Source organism: Mauremys reevesii, linkage group 2 (genome assembly GCF_016161935.1).
Source record: "Mauremys reevesii isolate NIE-2019 linkage group 2, ASM1616193v1, whole genome shotgun sequence".
NCBI classification, from domain to species: domain Eukaryota; kingdom Metazoa; phylum Chordata; order Testudines; family Geoemydidae; genus Mauremys; species Mauremys reevesii.
In genome coordinates, this window is record NC_052624.1 from 210,462,850 (window position 1) to 210,485,992 (window position 23,143).

General features: G+C 39.9%; 1 protein-coding gene across 1 annotated transcript in view; it reads right to left on the reverse strand.

Moving 5' to 3' along the window:
* Window positions 1–23,143, reverse strand: part of CDH2 (cadherin 2) — a 173,278-nt gene that overhangs the window by 20,884 nt on the left and 129,251 nt on the right. The window contains exons 7-14 of the mRNA XM_039525283.1: window positions 21,459–21,631; window positions 15,944–16,081; window positions 15,002–15,187; window positions 13,042–13,298; window positions 11,321–11,463; window positions 9,096–9,329; window positions 8,490–8,723; window positions 4,274–4,413 (exon numbers count right to left, since the gene is read on the reverse strand). Of these exons, the coding sequence (XP_039381217.1) occupies window positions 4,274–4,413; window positions 8,490–8,723; window positions 9,096–9,329; window positions 11,321–11,463; window positions 13,042–13,298; window positions 15,002–15,187; window positions 15,944–16,081; window positions 21,459–21,631 (1,505 nt within the window). The remainder of the gene's footprint in view (window positions 1–4,273; window positions 4,414–8,489; window positions 8,724–9,095; window positions 9,330–11,320; window positions 11,464–13,041; window positions 13,299–15,001; window positions 15,188–15,943; window positions 16,082–21,458; window positions 21,632–23,143) is intronic.

Below are 23,143 nucleotides of genomic sequence, written 5' to 3' on the forward strand. Positions count from 1 at the left end.
TCTGTAACATGCCAAATTCTTTATGTGCAATTTAGAAATTAGATCCATTCTTGCACAAGTTCATTCTGTTTTTATTTTTAATCTTCTGATTATCACCTCTAAAATAAATATTACTAAGTATAATAATGCCAGTGAATGATTTCTGTCTCTCTCTCATACATAAAATAATTCTTATAATCAAAATGATGACAAACATCTGAGCTGTGGGCTTTCTGAATAGTTTTTGAATAAGAGTGTCTCTTGTAGAGAACTAAGATCTTAAGGGAAAATATACTCAGAAAAATCTTAACATTGACTTAGAAACTCTTGGAATGAAGAGGGTTGTAGGCAAGATAAAAATATAAGTCTAAAACAATAGGTCCAAATCCTGCAGCACATATGATGAGTAGCACTTACTCACTTAAGCAGTCCTACTGACTTCAATGGACCAACTGCATAAATGCTATTCAACAGGAATAAGGATTCCAGAATTGGTCTCAGAGTTAATAGGAGATTTGAGTATCAATGTATGTAACATACTAAAGAAAAATTGTTATATAACCTAAAACAATGAGACAATAATGGAACGATTCAATGCTGTTTGGTCAACATTTACTTTGACATCCAAGTGTAACATCCCAGTGGCTCCATGTAAATCACATCAGTGTCCTGATTTATATTTTAAAATGAATTACTGATGTTCATTGGTTGTGAAAGCTATATATATCAACTGTGTTGCACGCATGTGCTAAGTGCATTAACACTGAGTCAAAATAAGGTTTTGATATTTAGAGCTGACTGTAGTGGTTACAAATTGAGTGCACATCATGTCAAGGGAGAGCATTATAGTGTCAGTCATTTGTCTATTGCACCCATCACATTTACTAACGATGGCAACCTCAGAGTCAGGTAATCCGTTCATAATCAGTGCTGTCATTGGTGACTACAGAACTTGTCTAAAGCCTAAACTAGATATGTAAATCCAGGAGATAAATATGAGATAATATTCAGATTGCAACGATTTTCATTCCCTATAAAAATGTTGGGCTAGATCCTCAGCTTTTGAAGTCAATAGAACTATACCAATTTACACCAGCTGACAATCTCGCGTCTTGTACTCAATTGACCGTATCAACAAACATTGTAAAATAAACAACTCCTCCCCTCCCCCCAAGAGTCAACAGCTGTCTTCAGTACTTAGGAGATGCTTTATACCCATCTTAAATGGAACATCACCTCTTTATGCCGGGCAGTGTCTCTTGCCAATCTAAATGTATTTGCCTATGATACAGTGGTGATATTGTCTGACATCAGAAAGATGTATCTGTTGATGTGCTGGCCATGGTAACCTTCACACTCATCTCTAGCCCTCTGCCTACCACAGGACAAGTCAGCGCTGAAGGGACAGAAATCATGCCCCTCGCCAGTACTGGGACATAGGGAGAAAGTGCAATACACAGAGAATCTGTAATACAGATTGTAATACAAGGCTATCGCTGCCTTGCTTTTAAAAATCAGAATGACCAAATATTGACACAGAACCATCACTATTATGTACAAGATGTAAAACTCAAAGGGGGTGTAAAACTCAATGCTAATCTGAAAGAGATTTCTATTAACTAGAGAAAGAACCAACGTTTAGTTTGTATTCAAATACTGCCAGTCACATGCCATCCCATCAAATACCATTGTAAAAATCTCAAACATCAAATAGCATAAGGCAGTGTTTCTCAAACTTGGGACACTGCTTGTGTAGGGAAAGCCCCTGGCGGGGCGGGCCGATTTGTTTACTTGCCGCGTCCGCAGGTCCAGCTGATCGCGGCTCCCAGTGGCCGCGGTTCGCTGCTCCAGGCCAATGGGAGCTGCTGGAAGCAGTGCGGGCTGAGGGATGTACTGGCCGCCACTTCCAGCAGCTCCCATTGGCCTGGAGCAGCAAACCGTGGCCAGTAGGAGCCGCGATTGGCCAGACCTGCGGACGGGGCAGGTAAACAAACCAGCCTGGCCTGCCAGGGGCTTTCCCTACACAAGCGGTATCCCAAGTTTGGGAAACACTGGCATAAGGTATTCATTCACATGACTTGTGAATGAGAGCCGTAGCTGGACACAACATCCAAAGGCAGCCAGTCATGTCATTGGTTACTGAAAACTCCATTTTGATTCCTTGTAGGAGGACAGTGAGATGGTGACACACGTCTTTTGGGAATTTTGCAATGTTTGCAATAGCAGCTCAGAAAAAAAAAAAAACTGCATGACTGGTAATAAAAGAACATCTCACAGTAATTCAATTTCAAATTGCACTACAACAACTATTTAATGAATTAATTGACATTTCTATGGTACTGATCACCATATCTGAGCACTAAATTGAACGACATGTAATTCAAGTGCCCCAAGGTACATGAGGGAAAAATTTAAAAATGTCACGTGCATCATTAGCTGTTCAAAAATGTATACAGCTTAAACAATTTTTAAATGACTGGGATGCAAAAATAAATAAAGTGTTAAAAAGCCATTGGTTGGGGAAACATATATTGCTGTTGAAATATGCAGTGCTTTCACTGAGCTGTGACAGAAGGTTTGAACATGGAACCTTATTCTGCTGTGGAAGACAAGGTTTGGTTTGATTCCTAAGTGTTCTGGAATCATATTATTGCTTTCCACCAAAGCTTTTTGCTCAGTCAATCCTGACATTTTTGGCCTAAAGTTAATATTGATAAAAAGCATTTTCTCTGTCATTCACTGGTCACTTGTGGATGTGGAGTAACAATACAATTTTTCCTTGGTTTAATTTCACACTGGATTGACCTTAATCGTACTAAAAGGGCGGCAGTTTTCTCTAGGAGGCCTTATTTTGAAAAGAGACTAGAACTGCAATTTCAATTGCTATTCTGAAAGTGTTGAAAATATGGGAGCTAGCAGAAGAAAGCTCCCTTACTATCGTTTATGGCAAAGGCATAAACATTAAGAAATGGCTAATGGCTAACGTCTATCGTTTACAATGTTGTATAGGTAACTCTGCATCTGCAATACCTTGCTATGCCCAGTGCCTGTGGCAGATGTGACTGCTACTTGCAGGGAACTTGTTGGGACATTTCAAACATGCATTTCCTATATCTACATTTTCCATTACACTGTACAAAAAGAACTACGAATGCCTATTACCCAGTTAAACTCAGATGGAACACTATATTTTACATGGTAAAATGTCTTTTTGGAGCCCTTCCTTTCCCCACTCCCTTGAAGCCGCTCCCCACCTCAGTATTTGAGTGTACATTTTGGTTAAGAACCTAACACTGCAGTGACAGGCCTTTGTGTATGAGCCACATGAGGTATTAACCCCACGATTTATCTTCAGGAGGTGTCCATGGGGTCATGCCCCAAATCCCTTAATTTTATAAAAATATCCCTCAGCCTTCTTGTTTGCAGGTACAAACCTTAACGCAGTGGGAGACAAGGAGACTCTCCCTCCCTTCCCAGCTGTTATCATTTGCAGCTCCTTCTTCTACCACATGTTCAGTACTCAACACTGGTAAGAAAGCTTCATCTATGGAGGGTATGCACATTCACCAGAAATATGTCTACCTGTCCCAGCATCCTGGTATTCCAATGATGGTGCTTCCAGAGGTGGAGGGGAGGTGGATGCATCCAGTGCCAACTTGTAATCATATCATAGGGCAGCATTCTCCTTTGGGGATGGAATACCCAACACCCTCTTCCTTGATACACATTTGAAATGTAAAAGGTTTCTAATCTGCTGCTCCAGCACTGGCCAATATCTGAATAGCTAGTATTTACAAAGGACTTTTCATCCACAAGAACCCCAAAGAGTTTTACTGACTTTAAAATATAGGAAGCATTCACATACCACTGAAATACAGTGATGTTCAGAGTGGAATGCATTAGCCATTCTGCACCCGTGACACTACACAACAGTATTTTAGAGAGATAGTGAAGAACACCATTTAAAAATTGAAATGACAGGGTATTTTAATTTTCTTTTAAATGTAATTACCCAAGTTGGAATTTGGCCAGAATGTGAAGGGAAGCTTAATGCCTATAAGTGGACAAGATACTGGTTTTGTATTTCATGCAAAAAGCAGGAGTTGGACACCTGTAAAACTGATGAGACCTCACTAGAAAACAGTGTCTGCTTTCAGGATTCTATTTATTACTCAGCATGTGTATAATTCATTGCAAGAACTGGCTATGTTATATAATGTGGTAATAGAAAAGAAGATCTATTGCACCTTCAGGTCTAAACCCACATATTAGAAGCACTAACCACATTTCTCACCTGGTCTTCTTCTCCACCACCTTCTTCATCATATTTCAGAATATTGTCCCTTACGTCATCTTCTGGATCGATCAACAGTTGTTTGGCCTGACGCTCCTTATCACGGCGTTTCATCCATACTACAAACATCAAAACTAGAACTAGATTGGAAAGGGGGAAGACCAGAAACAAAAACATTACTACTCTCCACATTATACCATAGTTTACACCTTATGAAAATCACCCCCTTTGATATTAAATCAGAATTCTACACCATGACATGGTTTTGAGTAAGAGATTTCACTGAATTATTTCGGTAGCTGAAAAACACTGTCTCTCACAATCCATACACTTAATTATCCAGGATCTGAGGCATATATAATGACCTGACTCTGGAAGTACAGCCAAAGAAAAGGGGGCAAAAGTAGTTTTAAGTTAGAGGTAGCTTTAAACCTAGGAGCTACTCTACTTTATGATGGCTTTGAGTGTCCATAGGTGGGTCACTCCAACCGCCCAGAAGAGCCAGAGATCGGAGTGGTCTGGCCAGATTTCACCTCCCTTCAATCTACCTCCTCCCCCCTGCCAGAATACCTCTCCTTCTTGGGGTTGTGTGGGGTGAGGGCAGTGTGTAACTGATCAACTAGCCCTACAAGACCTGATGAAGTTCCCTATGCATGTGGTATTTGCTGGAAGATGATTAAGCCACCTTTCTGGTCTCTCTCAAGGAGGAGGTCACTCACTAGTGAAGGCTCAGTGGAAATGTGAAACAGACTATAGTTATTTTACATAAAAACACTCTAACAGCTAAATTCAACTCTCAGCTATGTTAGTCTATCTCCAAATTATTTCCACTGACTTCAGTGGAGTTACTCTGATGTAACAGTTCAGAACTTAGGACCTAAAATGGCACTTCCCCTCTGAAACATAGAATATCAGGGTTGGAAGGGACCTCATCTAGTCTAGCCCCCTGCTCAAAGCAAGACCAATCCCCAGACAGATTTTTACCCCAGTTCTCTAAATGGCCCCCCTCAAGGATTGAGCTCACAACCCTAGATTTAGCAGGCCAATGCTCAAACCACTGAGCTATTCCCACCCTCACACTGACCCCTAGTGCTTTTGTGTTTTCTGTTTGGTGGGACTCAATTGTGCCTTTAAGGCACAACCCTGCATTGGGGGCATTACAGTGTTGCGTCACCCCATGAGCAGTGCTAGGAATTTTGTCTGAATGAGGAAGAATGCCTCCCAGAGCCTGTGTGTGTGCAGCAAGTGCAACCACTGCTTGCTAACTCCTGCACATGGTGGAGCTTACTACACTGCCCCCAACTGCATGGCTGTCCAACTCTACTAATATTAGTTGGACTTCACATAATGCTTTTCAGCTATAGATCTCAGATAACTATTACAAAGATGGAGAAACTAACAAATAGGTTAAGTGATTTCCCCAAGATCAGAGGGACCGAGACAGTAAGAGAACCTAGGTCGCCTGACTCCCAATCCTGTACCCTAGCCACTAGATCAAGCCGCTTCCCTGTGATTTAGAAATTAATAATTAATTGTTGTACAATCTTTTAAATTTCTTATCATGATACTGGTGTTTCAGTTCAGAAGTATTTAACAGAATGTTAGTTCTAGTTAGGATGATATTCTCTGTAATTGCTGCATTTCTCATCAAAATGAAACACCTTAAATTCAGAAATACTTAGACCTAGCTCCAGTTAAGCAATGACTTGAACACCAATCACTTGTTCCAACAATACAGGGTCACAAACCTGTTTCCTAGCCAAGACTGCAAAATAGGATGCACACTGCGGGCAAGAATGATTTAGACTGAGTTTCATAATGAGATGATTCACCAGTGAATCTCTCTCAGAGAGAGACTGAGCTCTGAAGTTGTATATTATTTATTTATACGTGCCACAACATTTCATGGCACATCATATGCTCTGAAGAGTTACAGTCTTTGACTTTGATCCAGAAGTCTGAGCCATGAGGATGCATGGTACAGGGTCAACCTGAACAGATCAGTTTGCGAGGTCTAAGTTTAGACTTGGGTTTGGAGGCAAAAAAAAAGAGTGACTGGAAAGGGAAGCTGTGTTTTTTGTTTGAACCTTGACAATTCTCAAACTTTAGTTATTTTGTTAGTTTATAAGCTAAAGTTTTTGAAAAAGTAGTATAAAAAGGTAATTCTTGTAGCAGGAGGTGGGTGACTTCATTCCTAGTACAGAATGTACTTTTCAAATTAGAACTAAAAAAGGATCCTAGTGGCAAGAAATCTCAATTCATCTGCCATGTAACTGTCTGAAAAACATTTGTAATTGATTTGGTAATTATGATAGCACTTCACTAAATCAATGGCTAACATTTTAAGAATGTCTCAGTAACATGGAAACATGTTTAACGTATCATCTCTGTGCACAGCCTGCTTTTCCTGGACAAACTGCTATTATGCAATTCTTTGCCAGGCATGGAAAGTTTATTCTTCTTTATGACTCCACTCCATCATTCTGTATATTCGGGATTGGTGCTGAGTAGTCTTAACAGGTGAATCCCTTTCTTGTGTTTCCACTGCAATCAGAGATCAGCTAACCAAATATGTAAGAGAGTTACAGTGTCTAATTTTACTACACTGGACATATAGTCAAGGTGTTTGGTCATTTTCCTCATCAAATGCACTAGATACAAAATAAAATACCACTTTCAGCTTTATGCAGCACTTAGACCAGGGGCGGGCAAACTTTTTGGCCTGAGGGCCGCATTGGGTTTCGTAAATTGTATGGAGGGTGGTTAGGGGAGGGGGTCGTGGCCTGGCCCCCACCTCCAATCTGCCTCCCGACCCCCCAGGACTCCTGCCCCATCCAACCCCCCTTGGTCCCTAACGGCCCCTCTGGGACCCCTGCCCCATCCACACACCCCTGCTCCCTGTCCCCTGACTACCCCCGGACTCCTGCCACCCCATCCAACTCCTCCTCTCATTCCTGTTGCCCCCCCCGGGACCCCTGCCCCATCCAACCACCCCTTCTCTCTGTCCCCTGACTGCCCCCAGAACCCCTGCCCCTGACTGCCCCTTGCTGCCCCATCCAATCCCGCTCCTTCCTGACTCTGGGACCCCTGCCCCATTCAACCCCATTTCCACCCTGACCACCCCCACCCCAAACTCCCCTGCCCTCTATCCAATCCCCCTGCTCCCTGTCCCCTTACCACGCTGCCTGGTGCAGCGGTGGCTGCCGCCACCACCACACAGCACAGAGCACCAGGTCAGGCCGGGCTCTGCAGCTGCGCTGCCCCAGGAGCTCACAGCCCCGCCACCCAGAGCACTGCGCCAGCAGCGGAGTGAGCGAGCTGAGGCTGCGGGGGAGGGGGAACAGTGGGAGAAGGGCCAGGGGCGAGCCTCCTGGGCTGGGCAGGACGGTCCCGTGGGCTGGATGTGGCTGGTGTGCCGTAGTTTGCCCACCCGTGACTTAGACAAACACATACCTCTGCTCTTGCACGACTAGCTTCTTGTCAGGCCTTGTAGGAGGGACTGTGATGTGCCACCTTCCCAAATCATAAACTACTTTACTTAATTCCATTGGGTTTGAGATAACAAGGCCAAATTGTGCCTTACAGGCACTGACCCCTGTTGGGGATGGTGTTGAGTCACACCTGTAGCAGCCTGAGGAGAGACTGGGCCTCTGATGGCCATGGCTGTGGCCTCTCCTCTTCTCCACCCACATGAGGCAATGTGCGCCCCGCAAAGTGCCTGGAGGAAGGAGTCTCTGCATTCCTATTAGCACAGAGTGTGGTAAGCACAAAAGGGCAGCTCCTGAACCACCAGTCTTGAAGTGCCCACACAAAGGCCACCTGCCAGCTGGCTCACATATTCCTAATATTGTATTAGTAATTATCACCAGAAAATCTTAACACTGCATCAAAGCTATAAAGCTGAATATGGGCAATTCTTTAGGAGGCAAGATCCTTGTCTGGTCCTGCTCATGGCAGAGAGATCTGCTCTAGGAATTACTTTGGGGAAGTTCTATGGCCTGCATTATATAGGAGGTCAGACCAGATGATCACAATGATCGTTTCTGGCCTTGGGATCTATGTATCAGCACTTGGATGGCTGAGGGGTAGGTATACTATTACCATACACGTAAAAATCTTTTTGAAAAAAACCTCATGTTATCTGTTTAGGTTTGCTCTTGTGAAATACTATGAGAAGAGCTTAAAGAACCAAATTTCGAAAGACCCAGGTACTTACTGAGCAAGATGATGATACAGAGCAGAATTGCAATGATGGCACCCGTGCCCAGTCCTGCACCAACAATCCGATCTACATCAGTACAGTCTCCGTTTATGTCACACTGGCAAACCTTCACCTTCAGAACAGATGTGCTGGACTTGGGAGGATTTCCAGAATCTGTGATTATTATAGGAACATCATAGATACCAGCCTCAAGGAACCTGATCCTTAACGAAAGTTGGGCATGATCACCTATATGAGAAAATATATTAGGTGTAAAAATAAAATTTACTGCTTATGTGGATGTTAAACAATGATGGGAAATTTACAGGTTTCTGAACTTTATATTAACCTTCTGTTACTGGATGTACCAGATGCCATATAGGGTGCCAGAGACTTCGTATTACTGTGAACGTTAGTTTCTAAATCTTACTTTTAAAATATCTTTCTCTCATTCTCAAGGGAGCTCACTTTAATGGCATTTGGTAACATTTCATTCACATTAATCTAAAAAATCCAAGCATCTAGGGAAATAACCATCGCCAGACAAAAAGAAACAAAACAAAATGCAGGCAGTAGTTCATTTAAAAAGATTAAAGTTTCCGTTGTGTAAATTAATTTTACCACTAATACGAATGATGGTCCAATTCCTCTTAATACTAGGAGGAGTTTCTGGCAGTTCAAAGGCAAATGGTCCTGCATTCGGATCAATATCACGGTCTGTTGCTGTGATGTTAGTTGCATTAGGCTGTAGCGTTTCACAGGTTGTAGCCTCTTGAGGATGCACTTGGGGTGCATTATCATTAATGTCAAGCAAATATATCTGAAGAGTGCCAGTCCCACTCATAGGAGGAATTCCTTAAAGAAAAAAAAATTGGTATCTTAATTTTGCTTCCTACTAGAAACCTATTTAAATATTTCACACAAGCATATTTCAGCTACCCATGTACATGTGTTCAGTTACAACGTAAACTGAAATTTGATTTGAAAGGATAATTAAAACACTGATAACAAAACATGCTTCTTCTAACCGTTACGTTACTCAAAATATACCAAATTGTTTTATAATGTTTTTCATGTTTAATGTCGCAATGTCACCTATTAATAAACCTTACACATGCTTTTGAAATAACTGTGAACACTTCAAGGTAGACTCTGACTGGGCCTGCCCAAGAACTGCTTGAGCCGAGCATTGATAGCAGTGTCAGTGTTCTCTGAGGACAAAAGTGGAGCCAACTGAACAGGACTGGAATTGGTGAGTACTCTCTGCAGTCTCTGAAAGCACAAAGCAGGGGCTGCTTTGGCCTGCCATCAAAGCAAAATGCCTCCAGGAGCTCATGCTGGGGCAGTGCACTTCCACATATCTATATTTTAGGGCTCTGGCTTTATAAACAAAATCTGGTGCTTGGCCTCGAGGCTGCAAACCTGCACATGAGTAGTTTCACTGTCTTCATATGGAATGTTCTTTGAAGGCACAAGTGTCTGCATGATTAGGGCCTTAGCTGGTGAATACAGGACCAAAGGAATTGCCATACTGGACCAGAACAGTAGTCCATCCAGCCCAATAAGCTATCTCCAACAGCGGCCAACACCAGATGCTTCAGAGAAAGAGGTGAACAACCCTGCAGTAGCCAGATCGGAGATAATCCCACCCTCCAGAGACCTCTCCACCTAACCTCCAATAATTAGATTGACCTAAACCCGTAAGCATGATATTTTACATCCCTTCCAAAACTCATTTTTTTTAGTATTTACTTTTCTAACTCTGGATATTTTTTATCTGTATAGTATCTAATACTTCTTTAAATCTTGTTAAATTCTTCCTACAATGACAACCCATGGTAACAAGTTCCACAATATAATTACCCGTTGTGTGAAACTTGCCACTTTTCAATTTCATTAAATGCCCCTCTGTGCTTATATTATGAAATAAGGAAAATATAAGTTTCTGCTCTACTTTCCGTATACTATTTACTATTTTAAATACTTTTATGATGTCACCTCTTAGTCATCTCTTCTAAATTTTCTCTTCATATGAGATGTTTTCCCACACTCTGAATATATACTCCTAAATCCACAAAATCCTTTTTGGAGATGAGGTGACTAGTAAGTAACACAGTATCCCAGATGAGGGTATATCACTGATTAATGGAATTGTAATACACCTCTACCCCGATATAACACTGTCCTCGGGAGCCAAAAAATCTTACCGCGTTATATCGAACTTGATTTGATCCACTGGAGTGCACAGCCCCGCACCTCCAGAGCGCTGCTTTATTGCATTATATCCGAATTCGTGTTATATTGGGTCGCGTTATATCGGGGTAGAGGTGTATTTCCCATATTAGTTCCCATCCCATTCCTCGTGCATCCTACAATTTTGTTTGCTTCTCTAACTGCAGCTTAACATAGAGGAGAGATCTTCTCTGAGAAATCCACGATGATGGCCTGGCCTTTCCCCCCAGGTGTTGCAGTTAGTTTAGAACTAGAAAGATATAGTGCACTTTTTCATTCCAACATGCATTACTTTGCATTTTAACACTGAATTTCATCTGCTATTATGTTGCCCATTCACCAAGCTTGATTAGAGCCTCCTGCAGCTCCTCACAGCCTTCGCTGGACTTCACTGTCCTAAATAATTTTGTGTCATCAGAAAAATTTGCAACCGCACGGGTTAACCCATTTTCCAGATATCTGATCAATATATTAACTCTAATTTTAGTACCTTCTGCCATGGTGAAAATTGACCATTTATTCTTACATTTTTGCTTTCCGTGCTAGTACGATACAATGTTATTCAAATATACAGAATTAAAACTTTCTGAATATATATAAATGCGAATACATACCATTGTCAGATGCAAGGAAAGTCGCATTATACATGTTATTTTCCACATACTGTGACTCTCTATCCAAAACTGCAATTGTAGTTATCTGTCCACTAACTGGGTCAATTTTTAGCCAGTTTGCAGGATCTGAAAGCTTTGAGTACCTGCATATTTGACGATAAGAAATGTTATTTATCCTCCAATAAGGTTTTCAAAAATGAAACAAATATATTTTAACTCATTTTCTGAAAACGCATATATCTGGTACTGTAACAATATTTTATGAGTTTCAGTTTATTAGCTTGCATTCCAGAGTTTTTTTGGATACATGTACTGTTTTAATAAAGAAAGTTTTTAAAAGCCTTGACATGTAAGTAAGCTGTTACCTAAGTCTATTTTAAATCAGTTATATACAACTGTCTGAAAAGTGAACATACACGTCAAATTAGTAAAATGCACAATTTTCTTAAGTTGCATATGACTTATTCACTACAAGAATGCAATTTCACATTCAACCATGATTAAAGTATTTTAATAGGAACTCCTACTTGAGTTATTGCATGGGAGCCATTATTGCGGCCTTCTCAATTCTGTTAACCGTGTGTGTGTACATGTGCAAAGAGAGGGAGGAGATAGTAGACATATTCTGATTTGACAGAAGTGACCCTATTATTTTAAGCTCTTTCAGTCCCAGCTGATGACAATAAATCATTGGTTTTCTATGGATACCTCAGTGTATCCAACTAGTTTTACTGTACTCTCTGACTCTGATTTGAAGGAATAGGGTCATTCAAAACCACGCTTCCTTATAGGAAGTTGTCATTGTATCAATTATTAGTTTAAATAAATTACAAACTATCTTAGCTCATGTGATATTTAAAATAAAAACAACAGTACTAGGCTACAAAGTTATAGACCTATATATGACTTTTATGGCCCCAAATGAGCAAATATCACCAATAATAACTAATTAACTAAGGCTAAAACGCAACAGTGGCATAACTGCTTACTTCTCCTGTCACTCTAGTAAATCCACCTCTCCAAGAGGCAATAGTTAGTTGATGGAAGGATTCTTATGTTGACCTAACTCTGTCTACAGGGAACTTAGGTCATCTTAACTACATCGCTTAGAGGTGTGGATTTTTCACACTCCGAACAACATAGTTGGATTGATATAATTTTCTAGACCAGCCCTAAATAATACAGAAACAGTAAAATTATATGAAGTCTCGTTTTACAAGGAAAGCACAAATGAAATATTTTTTTGCCTGCATGAATTGGGGATGGGATAATGAATCCTGATCTGATGCAGGGCAGCCATAAAGTTGAGCCACAGCAATCACAGCCTACGACCCTGATCAGCAAGATACGTTAGCATGAGCATAAACTTAAACCCGACTCAATTCACTGGGACAGCCCATATGCTTAAAGTTCTGTATGTGTTTAGGTACCTTGATGAATTTGAGCCCTATGAGCAGAAGAAGATGCCACAGTTTGCTGTACCTGCAGATCTGCACTAGATGCAGACTTATTTGCAGTCCACCCATAATTCCCTCTCTGGGGTGCTGTAGTAAACAGAGAAATCATACATGGGCTCTTCACTTCATGGCCAACCCCCAAGAGAAATACAGCATTCTGTATTCTGTTTCAAGCCTTCAGAGCCTGTGCAGAGGGCTGGGGGATTAGGCCCAATTTTGAGATTAACAGCATGGGATAAGACAGGAATGTGTTTTACACCATACCTTAGAGCAGTTTGCTGCATGTAACGATCTGGGTCCTGAGCGGTGAAAGTAGTTAACATGTTACCAGCAAGAAGCCCTTCCTCCTGCCTTATAAGCTTAGGGTTTGGGACAAAATATGGACTCTCATTCACATCAATGACGGTAATGGATACAGTTGCTGTTGACTGAGGAGGATGCTGAATTCCCTTGGCCAAAGGCACTTGATTTTCCGCAGCTACAGTAAGTACAAACATCCTATTGGTCTCAAAGTCTATTGGCTGGCAAAAACAAAAGGGGGGGGGAAATATTAGCAGTTGCTCATAGTAGTGACTGGCATGCAAACAAAAAATTACTTTAAAAGTTCTTCTGTTTTATAATGCTTATACTGAGCTAGATGAACACAGAGCCTAAACAAAAGAGAACCACTGCAAAACCAGTACATATAAAGTTTCTATATGTTTTTCTGGACTACGGAATTCTGCAGCACTTCAGGACAATTTCTGCAGCAGCTCTTCTAGTGCCAAGGGCAGCTAGGAACATCCATAGGCAAAGGGATTCAAGGGGCAATGACAGCTTATCTGACCCCTGCTTAGTGGGTTCAGCCACTCCTTGTCCCTCAAGGAGCATGTTCCTTTTTCACTGTGGCTGGTGAAGAATCTCCTGCCAACTTCTGCCCTCTCAAAAGTCCTTAAGCCAAATTAGTCCTAATCTAATCGGTGCTTACAACTTTTCTGGGGGGTTTCCCCAGAATGTCATATATTTATCTAGATTTACTTTTTTGCCTCTCTACTGTCAGTTTAAAAAAATAATTTAATTTGAAGTATTTCAAGCATATTATGCCCTTGGGAATTTTATTTGATTCTCTATACTGGTTTGTTTTGAGTATTATTTTGTTTGCTCTTTCAGAGGTTTCAAGTTTCTAACGGTCAATAGTTCTGAAATGGATTAATACGTTCCTAAATACAAGGAACATAGGCAGTCAAGTGTGTCTTGTCAGCAGAATCAAACACAACTGGTATCTCTCAAGAAATGACAATTATACAGCTTAGGGACTTGTGGAAAAAAAACCAAGCATGCAATGTAGCCTAGATTGCTGTATAAAGCCATAGATTCCCCCCTCCACCCCAAAAAAAGTACTGGAGGATAAATAAATAAATAATGCCACCATATCCCAGATTGGAACACAGGCATTTCAAGCCTGAGTGCTGGATTTCATATCCTGTCACCCACTTGAGTGGATGGATCCAAAAATGAACCAGACAAACTAAGAGTCCGGACACTTATCAGACAGATGAGAGGAAAGGGGACTACTTCTTGAGAGGTTCAAATTGTAGTACTGCCTTTTTATCATAACTTAAAAAAACAAGTCATTCCTTCAGTCCAGGACTTTTTTGGCTGGTGAATGAAGATGAAGAACCTGCTCCATACAAGGCTTTTGAATGAGGTCTTAAAAATAGCATCGTCCTTTAGAAGCCTGTTGAAAAGTAGCTTCCTACCATTACTAACACCGCTCTCCCTCCCCTCTGATATCATCCTGATTGGCTATTTTGTGTCAGCTGCCTAATGGGAACAAACTGGCATCATATTTGTGGGGAAAGGCATCCCTAGGCCTGGAAGACCAATGCTGACCAAAGATAGAAAGCAGTTTGTTTACTATTCCAACAGACAGCCGTTAATGCTAGTTCTGATGCCACCGCTAGGCGCATGGCTTTTTTATTTTTATTTCTGGCAAATAAAGATTTTCTAATCTGCCATTTAAACCTGATGTTCAGAATTGGTATTTTAGATTGTCCATGATAATGTAAGTAGGAGGACCATTCAAAAGGTGAACAAGTTACTTTCAGAACAAGCATGGTGCACATTAATTTTAATTTCAAATTTCACACTGGCCTCAGGATTAAACAGCAGGGAGATACTTATTCTCAGTGCTCTCCTACTTCTCTGTCTCTGCTTAATTCAATGAGTTGTGGATATCACTTACCTTCACAACAGTTACCAACCCATCATTACTATTTGGATCAGTCAGAATAGTAAATCGGCCTGTAGGATCTCCACCAGTCATTCGGTACACTGCGTTCCAGGCAGGAGTGTGTGGCTGATCCTTATCAGTTACAGTTAGATTAGCTACTATGATGTCCACTCTATTTTCAGGTACCTCGCCATAGAACTACAACAAAAAAACGTACATTTTTACATATTTTACATTCTGTTTGACAGAAGCTGGGAATGGGTGACAGCAGATGGATCACTTGGTGATTACCTGTTCTGTTCATTCTCTCTGGGGCACCTGGCATTGGCCACTGCTGGAAGACAGGATACTGGGCTAGATGGGCCTTTGGTCTGACCCAGTATGGCCATTCTTATGTTCATATTCTATATATTAGTGTATAACAGCACCATGAAATACTCATCAGGGCACAGAAACTGGTATTCATCTTAGTTCAATTGTACACTAAGAGGCAGAGCCTCAGCTGGTGTAAATTGTCTTCAATGGAGCTATGACAATTTATATCACCTGCGGATTGAAAACCTGTGAGGATTCCTGATGTCTTGCTTTAGTCAATTTAATCAAAATTCTGTTATCCATTTATTTGGGAACAAAAATCTGACAAATACTTTAATAAAGGAGACCACGACCTGGCAGTCTACCATTATCAAACAGGAATGTGAGCTAGCAAACTAAAACCTATCTGAAACCACCTAGAAAATGAGGGTGTTGATTCCTTTGCTAAATACTGTATTTTGAATTAAGTATGGTATGTCCTAAGGGACAGATTCTCCTCTTGGTTAAATCCTTGCAACACAGCAGGTTATTAGATAAGTAACAAATATTTTCAATTCATATTATATATATAATGTGAAAAATTCCTTAATAATGGCCATAAACATTCATACCCTTCATTTACTTCTGTCCTGTACTTACAGTCATAGCAGTGAACTCTGGAGGATTGTCATTGACATCTGTCACTGTGATGACAGCAGTTGCTGTGTTTGAAAGACCATATGTTGGGTTTCCTTCCATGTCCGTAGCTTGAATTATTAATGTATACTGCTGTACTTTCTAAAACACAAAATGACACCAACACAAGTTATAGACAAAAACAACATTCCAGTAGGACAGCAGGTGTTCCATAAATTGTGCTTTATTACGCAAAGAGCCTATCATACTGTTTATTCCAGTTAACATCAGTTGAAATGACTGAAGCAAAGTTTACATCACCAGAAGTACAGCCGTGGTTTGCATCTAAATATATTAAATTGCCTGCATTTTTCATACATCACTTGTGATTGGGGAGGCTTGCACGATATGTTCTTACTATGAATAATGAAAGAACTTTATACAACTTACTGTTATTACCACAGAGGTAGATTTTTGACTAAACTTTTTTTGTTTTGTTTTAAATGGAAAAAAAGTATAGTAGTTCAGCCTAAATAAGTAGTAAATCCTAAAGGGTTTTATGAGATCTGAGCCAGGGAATATTTTTGGCCAAATGACTACAACTGCCAAGGCTTTATTGTAGCGAAGCCTAAGTATTAGAATGTAGCTGCAACTTCTTGATATCACTATGGAAACTGGAGCTGTCAAGGCTAACAGAAACTAGTAAAGTAACTGGAACACCCCCTTCCCTCCGTCCCTGATTATTTCTATAAATGTTAAACATTCCAAACAAGATATTCCCTTCCTTCTCTCAATTTGCCAGTGCCAGTTGCTTTATGTGTTGTTAAAAACAGCACACAGTAGAGAGAATCTGTATTCTTAAATCATTGCTGGAAGTATGCCAGGTCTTTCTGAGGCTCAATGTTAGTTCTATGAAAAAGAATTGCCTGACAGATTAGATCTCAAAACCAACTAGACCTTACGACTGAATGTATAAGATTTTTTTAAAACAAATTACGAAGATTTTCTGTACATTTCTATTGCAAAATGTAAATAAAGTTTTTTTTTTAACACTTCATTTACCAATTCAACTTCAGCTTTAGCACTCCCTAGCTTGGTGGGATGACACTATGGTATGAAATTCAGTTCTTCCTCCAGCAGAAAACTGGCAATGACATGAGCATTTTTTATTACTCTGAAATGTTACTTTCATGAATGGTTTATGGAGACAGCTAAAGAATTTTTTTTCTGTCAAAATAAGGATACTTAAAGAAAAGCACAGTTTTTTTTTATTTCCTACAAAACCACATCCTTTCCCCCACACATTCTGATTGCTTGTAAACTGGAGATGTACAACTGATTATTTCACAACATAAGTTACAAGACAGAAATCTTTGATTTAACCCCTCCCCCACAAGATAATTACTTTCAAGAAAACTACCAAGGGTCCATTCAATTAAAATTTCTCATTTGCTTTCAAATCTTGGATTGATATTATCATATACATAGTGGCCTAAGTTTTTAAAAGCATGTACACTTGTAAGAGTATGCACATTTGCGCCTGACTTTCACATGCAAAAGATCCAGGGTCCAATTCACGAAACCATCCCTATTTAGAGAAGCACGTAAGTGCATGTTTAAGTCCCTTAAGCATGTACTTCCATCCTTTTCTATACAGGGCCCTGGACAGTGAGAGCAAATCATTCTTTATAAAACAATACTGTTTATATATAAAACTGATTCTGCTTCTTCAAGAAAATACAGGTATAAAAATCCTCTTAGGGTTTGTTCATGACACATAAACAAGACATGTAGTGATGAAAGAATCAAAGGAATACATTTGTTACATTTATGCTATGGAACAACTGTGCATTGCTTATTGTAAAACAATAAACATAACACAAAAATATTAGGCCAAATCCTGGGCCCAGATTCTTCTGTGGCAGAAAGACAGCAGGAGCTCTATGACCCGTCTTGGCTCTGAAGTCACAAGTTCTGAAGCGCTAGAGAATTGTGTTAGGATTACATGGCTACCCAAGTCTTCCTCTTTTCCAGAATCATCATCTTATTTATTTTTGACGCACACCCCACATATCAAGCAAACATAGGGTCCCCACCCCAATGAGCTTGCAATCTAAATATTCTTCTTAGTCTGACCCTCATGTATGAAAGATGAACTACTCGGGATGAGATTGTTGGGAGGCATTGGGCATGCACAAGGAAGGAACAGCCCAGCATGCTTCAGCCTCTGTAGGAACTTCACAGCAACACCCCTGAAAAAGAACTGTCAGATAGGGAGAGAAGACAGTCCCACTGGGTGAAATCTTTCCACTCTCACCCCAGGCAGGCAGTAAGAGAAAAGAGCACTCCATCTAGCTAACCTCAGACACAAGGTAAGAATCATTGGTTATTGTCTACACTACAGTGACTACAGCGTCACAGCTCCAAACAGTTCCTACACTGGTGTTTTTCCGATAATGTAGGTAACCACCTCATAGTTAACTTTCACCTGGGAAGTGAGTGTGGGTTCCCTCATTTCCCCTTTTACACACCAGGCCCAACACTCCATACCATGGGTCAGCTTGATATTCAGCTGGTTCATCAAGCTACCTAAAGCTAACATGCCCCTTACTACTCTGTAAACAGACCTAAAGGATCTGGCCCATATAGTTTAAACTTTTGCAAAGAACAGGCATATGTCTAATGTTCTACGGGCCAAATTAAAGCTCTTACAAGGGGAACAAGATGTTGTACCCAAGACGAGGTAGACATGAAATGATAAAACATTATCCAGGTGCAGCCTAGCACCTTCAGGATGCTCACTGGCAGTTCCTGTACAAGTGCAGTATGCACTTCCCTACTCCAGGTTAGAGCAGCTGGCTAGTGAATGAGTACTTGGCCTCCTGAGACACATCCCTCTACCAGCACTATTAGAACTGCAAAGTATCTGGCTTCTTCAACATGATCTCCTTTATTGAAGCAACCAACCGATGGCTGCCTCTGCTTGGGAAGGACACTCGATATCCTCTCCACTCCAGGGCAGTTGTTTTAGAGCAGCCACAATTTGCTCCTAAATTTCCAAATGTGCATACCATTAGCTCCCATCATCTGGAAATATACTCATGTTGTTTTAGTCTATTATGGATTAAAAATGCCTTTATCTTATTTTTGTCTAGTTTGGTATTTTAAATGAATATCTCACAGGCAATACAACAATATTCAACAAAGATGTCAAAAGCACTTATTTTTTCCAACATTTTTTACAAACAATTATTCATTTGGACATCAGTAAAGCGATCAGTGAGTAGAATTAATGGCAAACTACTGTGGTGGAAGGACTCTTTTATTGTTAGTTTGAGGGTCTACAGGGAAGTCCTGATCATAGATTATTATTATTATTAGGGTTGGAAGGGACCTCAAGAGATCATCTAGTCCAACCCCCAATCAGATGTGGCAGCTGATTTCTTCTATGGTAAATCAGGTACTGCTAATTGCTATGTAGTAGAAGACAGAGATACCATTTATACAGACTGTAAGTCCTTCTGAAAGTACACATGTCAAAGAAGATCCAAAACCGGAGGTAGATGAAAACCCAAACCTTTCTTTTAGTTTAAAGGGGCAACATCAAGTGAATCTAAGTGACTTTTCCAACACCACATGGAGGAATTATTGTTAGAGCCAGAATCAGAAGAATTCAGAAGTTTTTGGATACCAGTCCTGGGTTCAGAACAACTGACTAAGAATACCATTTCCCCTGTTCATTATTAATCCTGATGTACTCGTTTTAATTATGTTTTCAAAATGTAAAAGTAGTAATATTTTTTCTGTTAATTTTGCTCAAAAAGTTTAGATCCGATAACATTTGTTAATTTTACTACATGATGGCATTAGAAACCCTCAACGAATCATCCATCAATCTGAGTGTCAGAAGATTTATCCTACATGCCACTAGTGTGGTCCAGGGATGAAAGGAAGGTTAGATCCTTCCTCTTCATGTGGAGCTCCTGATCACAAGCCAGGAGAATGGCTCTATTTCCCATCCCCCTCTTTTCCTGAGGAGCTGAGAAGAAGGAGGAACTACTGCCACTCCTGAGTCATAGCTAGCTCCGGCTGTCCTTGTCAGCACTGTTCTGCCACAGCATTCACTGTGTGTGATTTTTAATTCAACAAATGCAAGCTGGCAAGCGTGTCTGTGAAGGGTGAGCAACTATATCACGGTTGTGTTAATTAATTAACACTAAAATACAGGTCACAGGACAGGTCACAAAAAGTTTTGAGTTATGTGCAAAGAAATGTAAAATGAACTGTGTTAAATAAATATATATTAAATAATGTTAAAGAAGTAAATATATATTTTTATAAGAAAACGCAAAGGGAAACTTTTGTGCTTTCTGTATGTGTCTTATTGATACAGCTTTCAAAGGCTGTAAAAAAAGTCAGAAAGTCAGTTTTTGTCTTATCGACAGTGGATTCTTGGTCTAAGTAGAGGACAGGGTAAACAATGACTAATTTATCAGCCAGGCCTTAAACCCGCTAGCAAGACAGACTAGGGAAACTGGATAATGACTGGACAGAACTAGCCAACCACTCCAAAGCTACAAGAAACAGATAAGTAACAATAAGACAGCTGTTGTAAAAAATAATGAATACATAAAAGCAATGGTTTAAAAAATAAAATGAAATGACAGTACTAATTAGAGTTGTAGCAGAATAAAGTAAAAATGTATTAGGAAATATATTTAGAATGGAATGTTTATAAATGCGGCAATTTTAATAATTTGAAATTGTGTGCTGTTACGAGACAAAGTATAAAAAATGTGTGTTTAACAAAGGCAGGTGTGTGTGTGTGTGTGTGTGTGTGTGTGTGTGTGTGTGTGTGTGTGTGTGTGTGTGTGTGTGTGTGTGTAAAGCAACACAGGACATACACCAGATTGGACCAGCATGAATTTAATAAAGTCGAAAACAGCCTACCTGTGCCCAGGGACTGGGTAATTCATCACTACACTATCCTTTATTTATGTTTTATGCTTAATTAAGGTGGTAAAATCTTGTCCTAAAATGTTCTTATTAAACCTTTAAACTAGTTAAGCTCAGTAAACGGCACGGACTGTGTTTTTTATCCAACATACAGTAAGGACGTTTGCTGGAAACTGCAGGATGAGTCTGTTTCTAGACTGAAGTAAACTCACCTCCAGGCCATTCCATCTCATCCTCTCCCCCCAACCATATCCATGGCAAGATCCCCATCTTCCTTACTCCTTCTCTCCAAGACCCCTTCCTCTTTCTGACCTAACTCCAGTGAATGTGAGTGAGACCAGATGCTTTACATTCTATGCAAAACAAAGCTTAAATATCATTTACCCCTGGGTTTTTTGCCAAAATCCAAGTTTTCAAATCTTGGGGCTGGCCAGCTCTAAGGGAGTACTGGTTAGGCAGTGCTGTGCAAGGGGGAAAACATTACATTTGAAAAAAATGTGTAAATTACCTACAGACTATTTTACATACACACAAAAATGGACAGCATTTAAAACACAACCAATAAAATTCAGGCCCGCCTTACCTCTCTATCAAGTCCAGCTGCCACTGTGATAATGTCACCAGTTTCATTGTTGATTGTAAACATGTTCGGTGAGGGGGTGCTTGGGGCCTGTGACAAGATTCTGTATCTCAGCATCCCATTCAGTGCATTAGGATCATCAGCATCAATAGCAGTAACAGTCATCACATAGGTTCCTAACAGCACGATACATAATTAGTGTTAAATAAACAGTTTACTTGAATTACACAAGGTCACTTACAAGCACAAAAATGGTCAAAATGTTTACTTCTCTTGATAAACATTACACATTCTTTCTCTTACCCAAAGGAAACTGAGTAGGCCTGAGTCCCAGGATTAATGAAGCAATTAAGATACATAACAGAAGATAACAGCACTGGTGTTTATAAAGTATCAAACTTGCTTATTACTGAAAAAGCTCCACAGGCAATCAAAACCTGCATTTCTGCCATAAACACATTTAATTAACAATGAAGCTTCTAAAGTTTAAATAGCAGGCTCAATCGCTGGGCCAAATTAAACATTTGATAATCAAAACATGTTTAATTTTAAAATGTGCCGCATGTGTTAATTGTGTATGAAAATCAACGCAAAATCAAAACAAGGGCTTTTCTAGATACTATTTCTTTCCCTTTGCAATCCTGACTGTTTAAAATCATGTTGGTTCTTGGCACTTGAACTTGGCATAATATGTCTTGAGAGAAACTGAAGTAACATGTCAGTTGTCCTAAGAATTCCTTGTTGCACTGCTAAGAAAATGGCTTCTGACACAAAATTTGCATCTAGATGTAAATCTGAACTTATTCCAACTTTGAGGGTGGTTCAGAGACATAATTTTGGTTCTGGAGAAAGTCCTAAATTGCCCAGATTGGTTCCAAATCCAAACTTCCCCAGAATTACTGAGATTCCCATCCATGTCTATATATAGGCTCCAATCCTGCAATTAATGGCATGGACTGTACTGTTGCACTTGTGTACTGTCAACTGCATGATTGCATCTGTATACAGATATAGATGCTAATTTTAGACTCTCATTTTTGTCATCCGTGGCCTAAATAAATTGTATCATACAGAGCACATAATCTATTATGTAATACATACTATATTAGCTGTATTTATTTTATATATAAAACAGAGAATGGGCTTAAAATGTATATATAATTATATAGACTCTCCAGAGATATTACATGGCATTTCCTTTCTAACAAGGAAGCTATTGTAAAACTTTTGTTTTTAAAATGCCGACATTGTCTTTTCTAGACATTAGGTCACTGGTTTCTTGCTTCATTTGAAAAGGACACTCAAGTAGGTTGCTAGAGTACAACACATACAAATCTTCAGGATGTACAAATACCCCAAATTGCCACAGGATAAGTAGAGAAAAAATTGTTCCACAACCATATATGGTATCATTATTGTAAATCTGTTCAACTTCTTTTAGTTTTTATTTTTAATCCCTTAGTGTTCTTTTTATTCAAAAACTGACTAGTCAGGGGAGAGAGATATTTTACAGGAAGAGGCGTATTAAAAGGTCACTAATCAGTTGTCTAGCAACAAGCTAATCTTCAAAGTTACAAAACAACTGTTTGGCCTCCTTTATTTTTCCAATCTTGAATGGGTGCTGCCATAATATAAATATTTGGGTGCTGTCCAAATAAAGTAGTCCTTCCCCATTTTCCTTCTCTCTG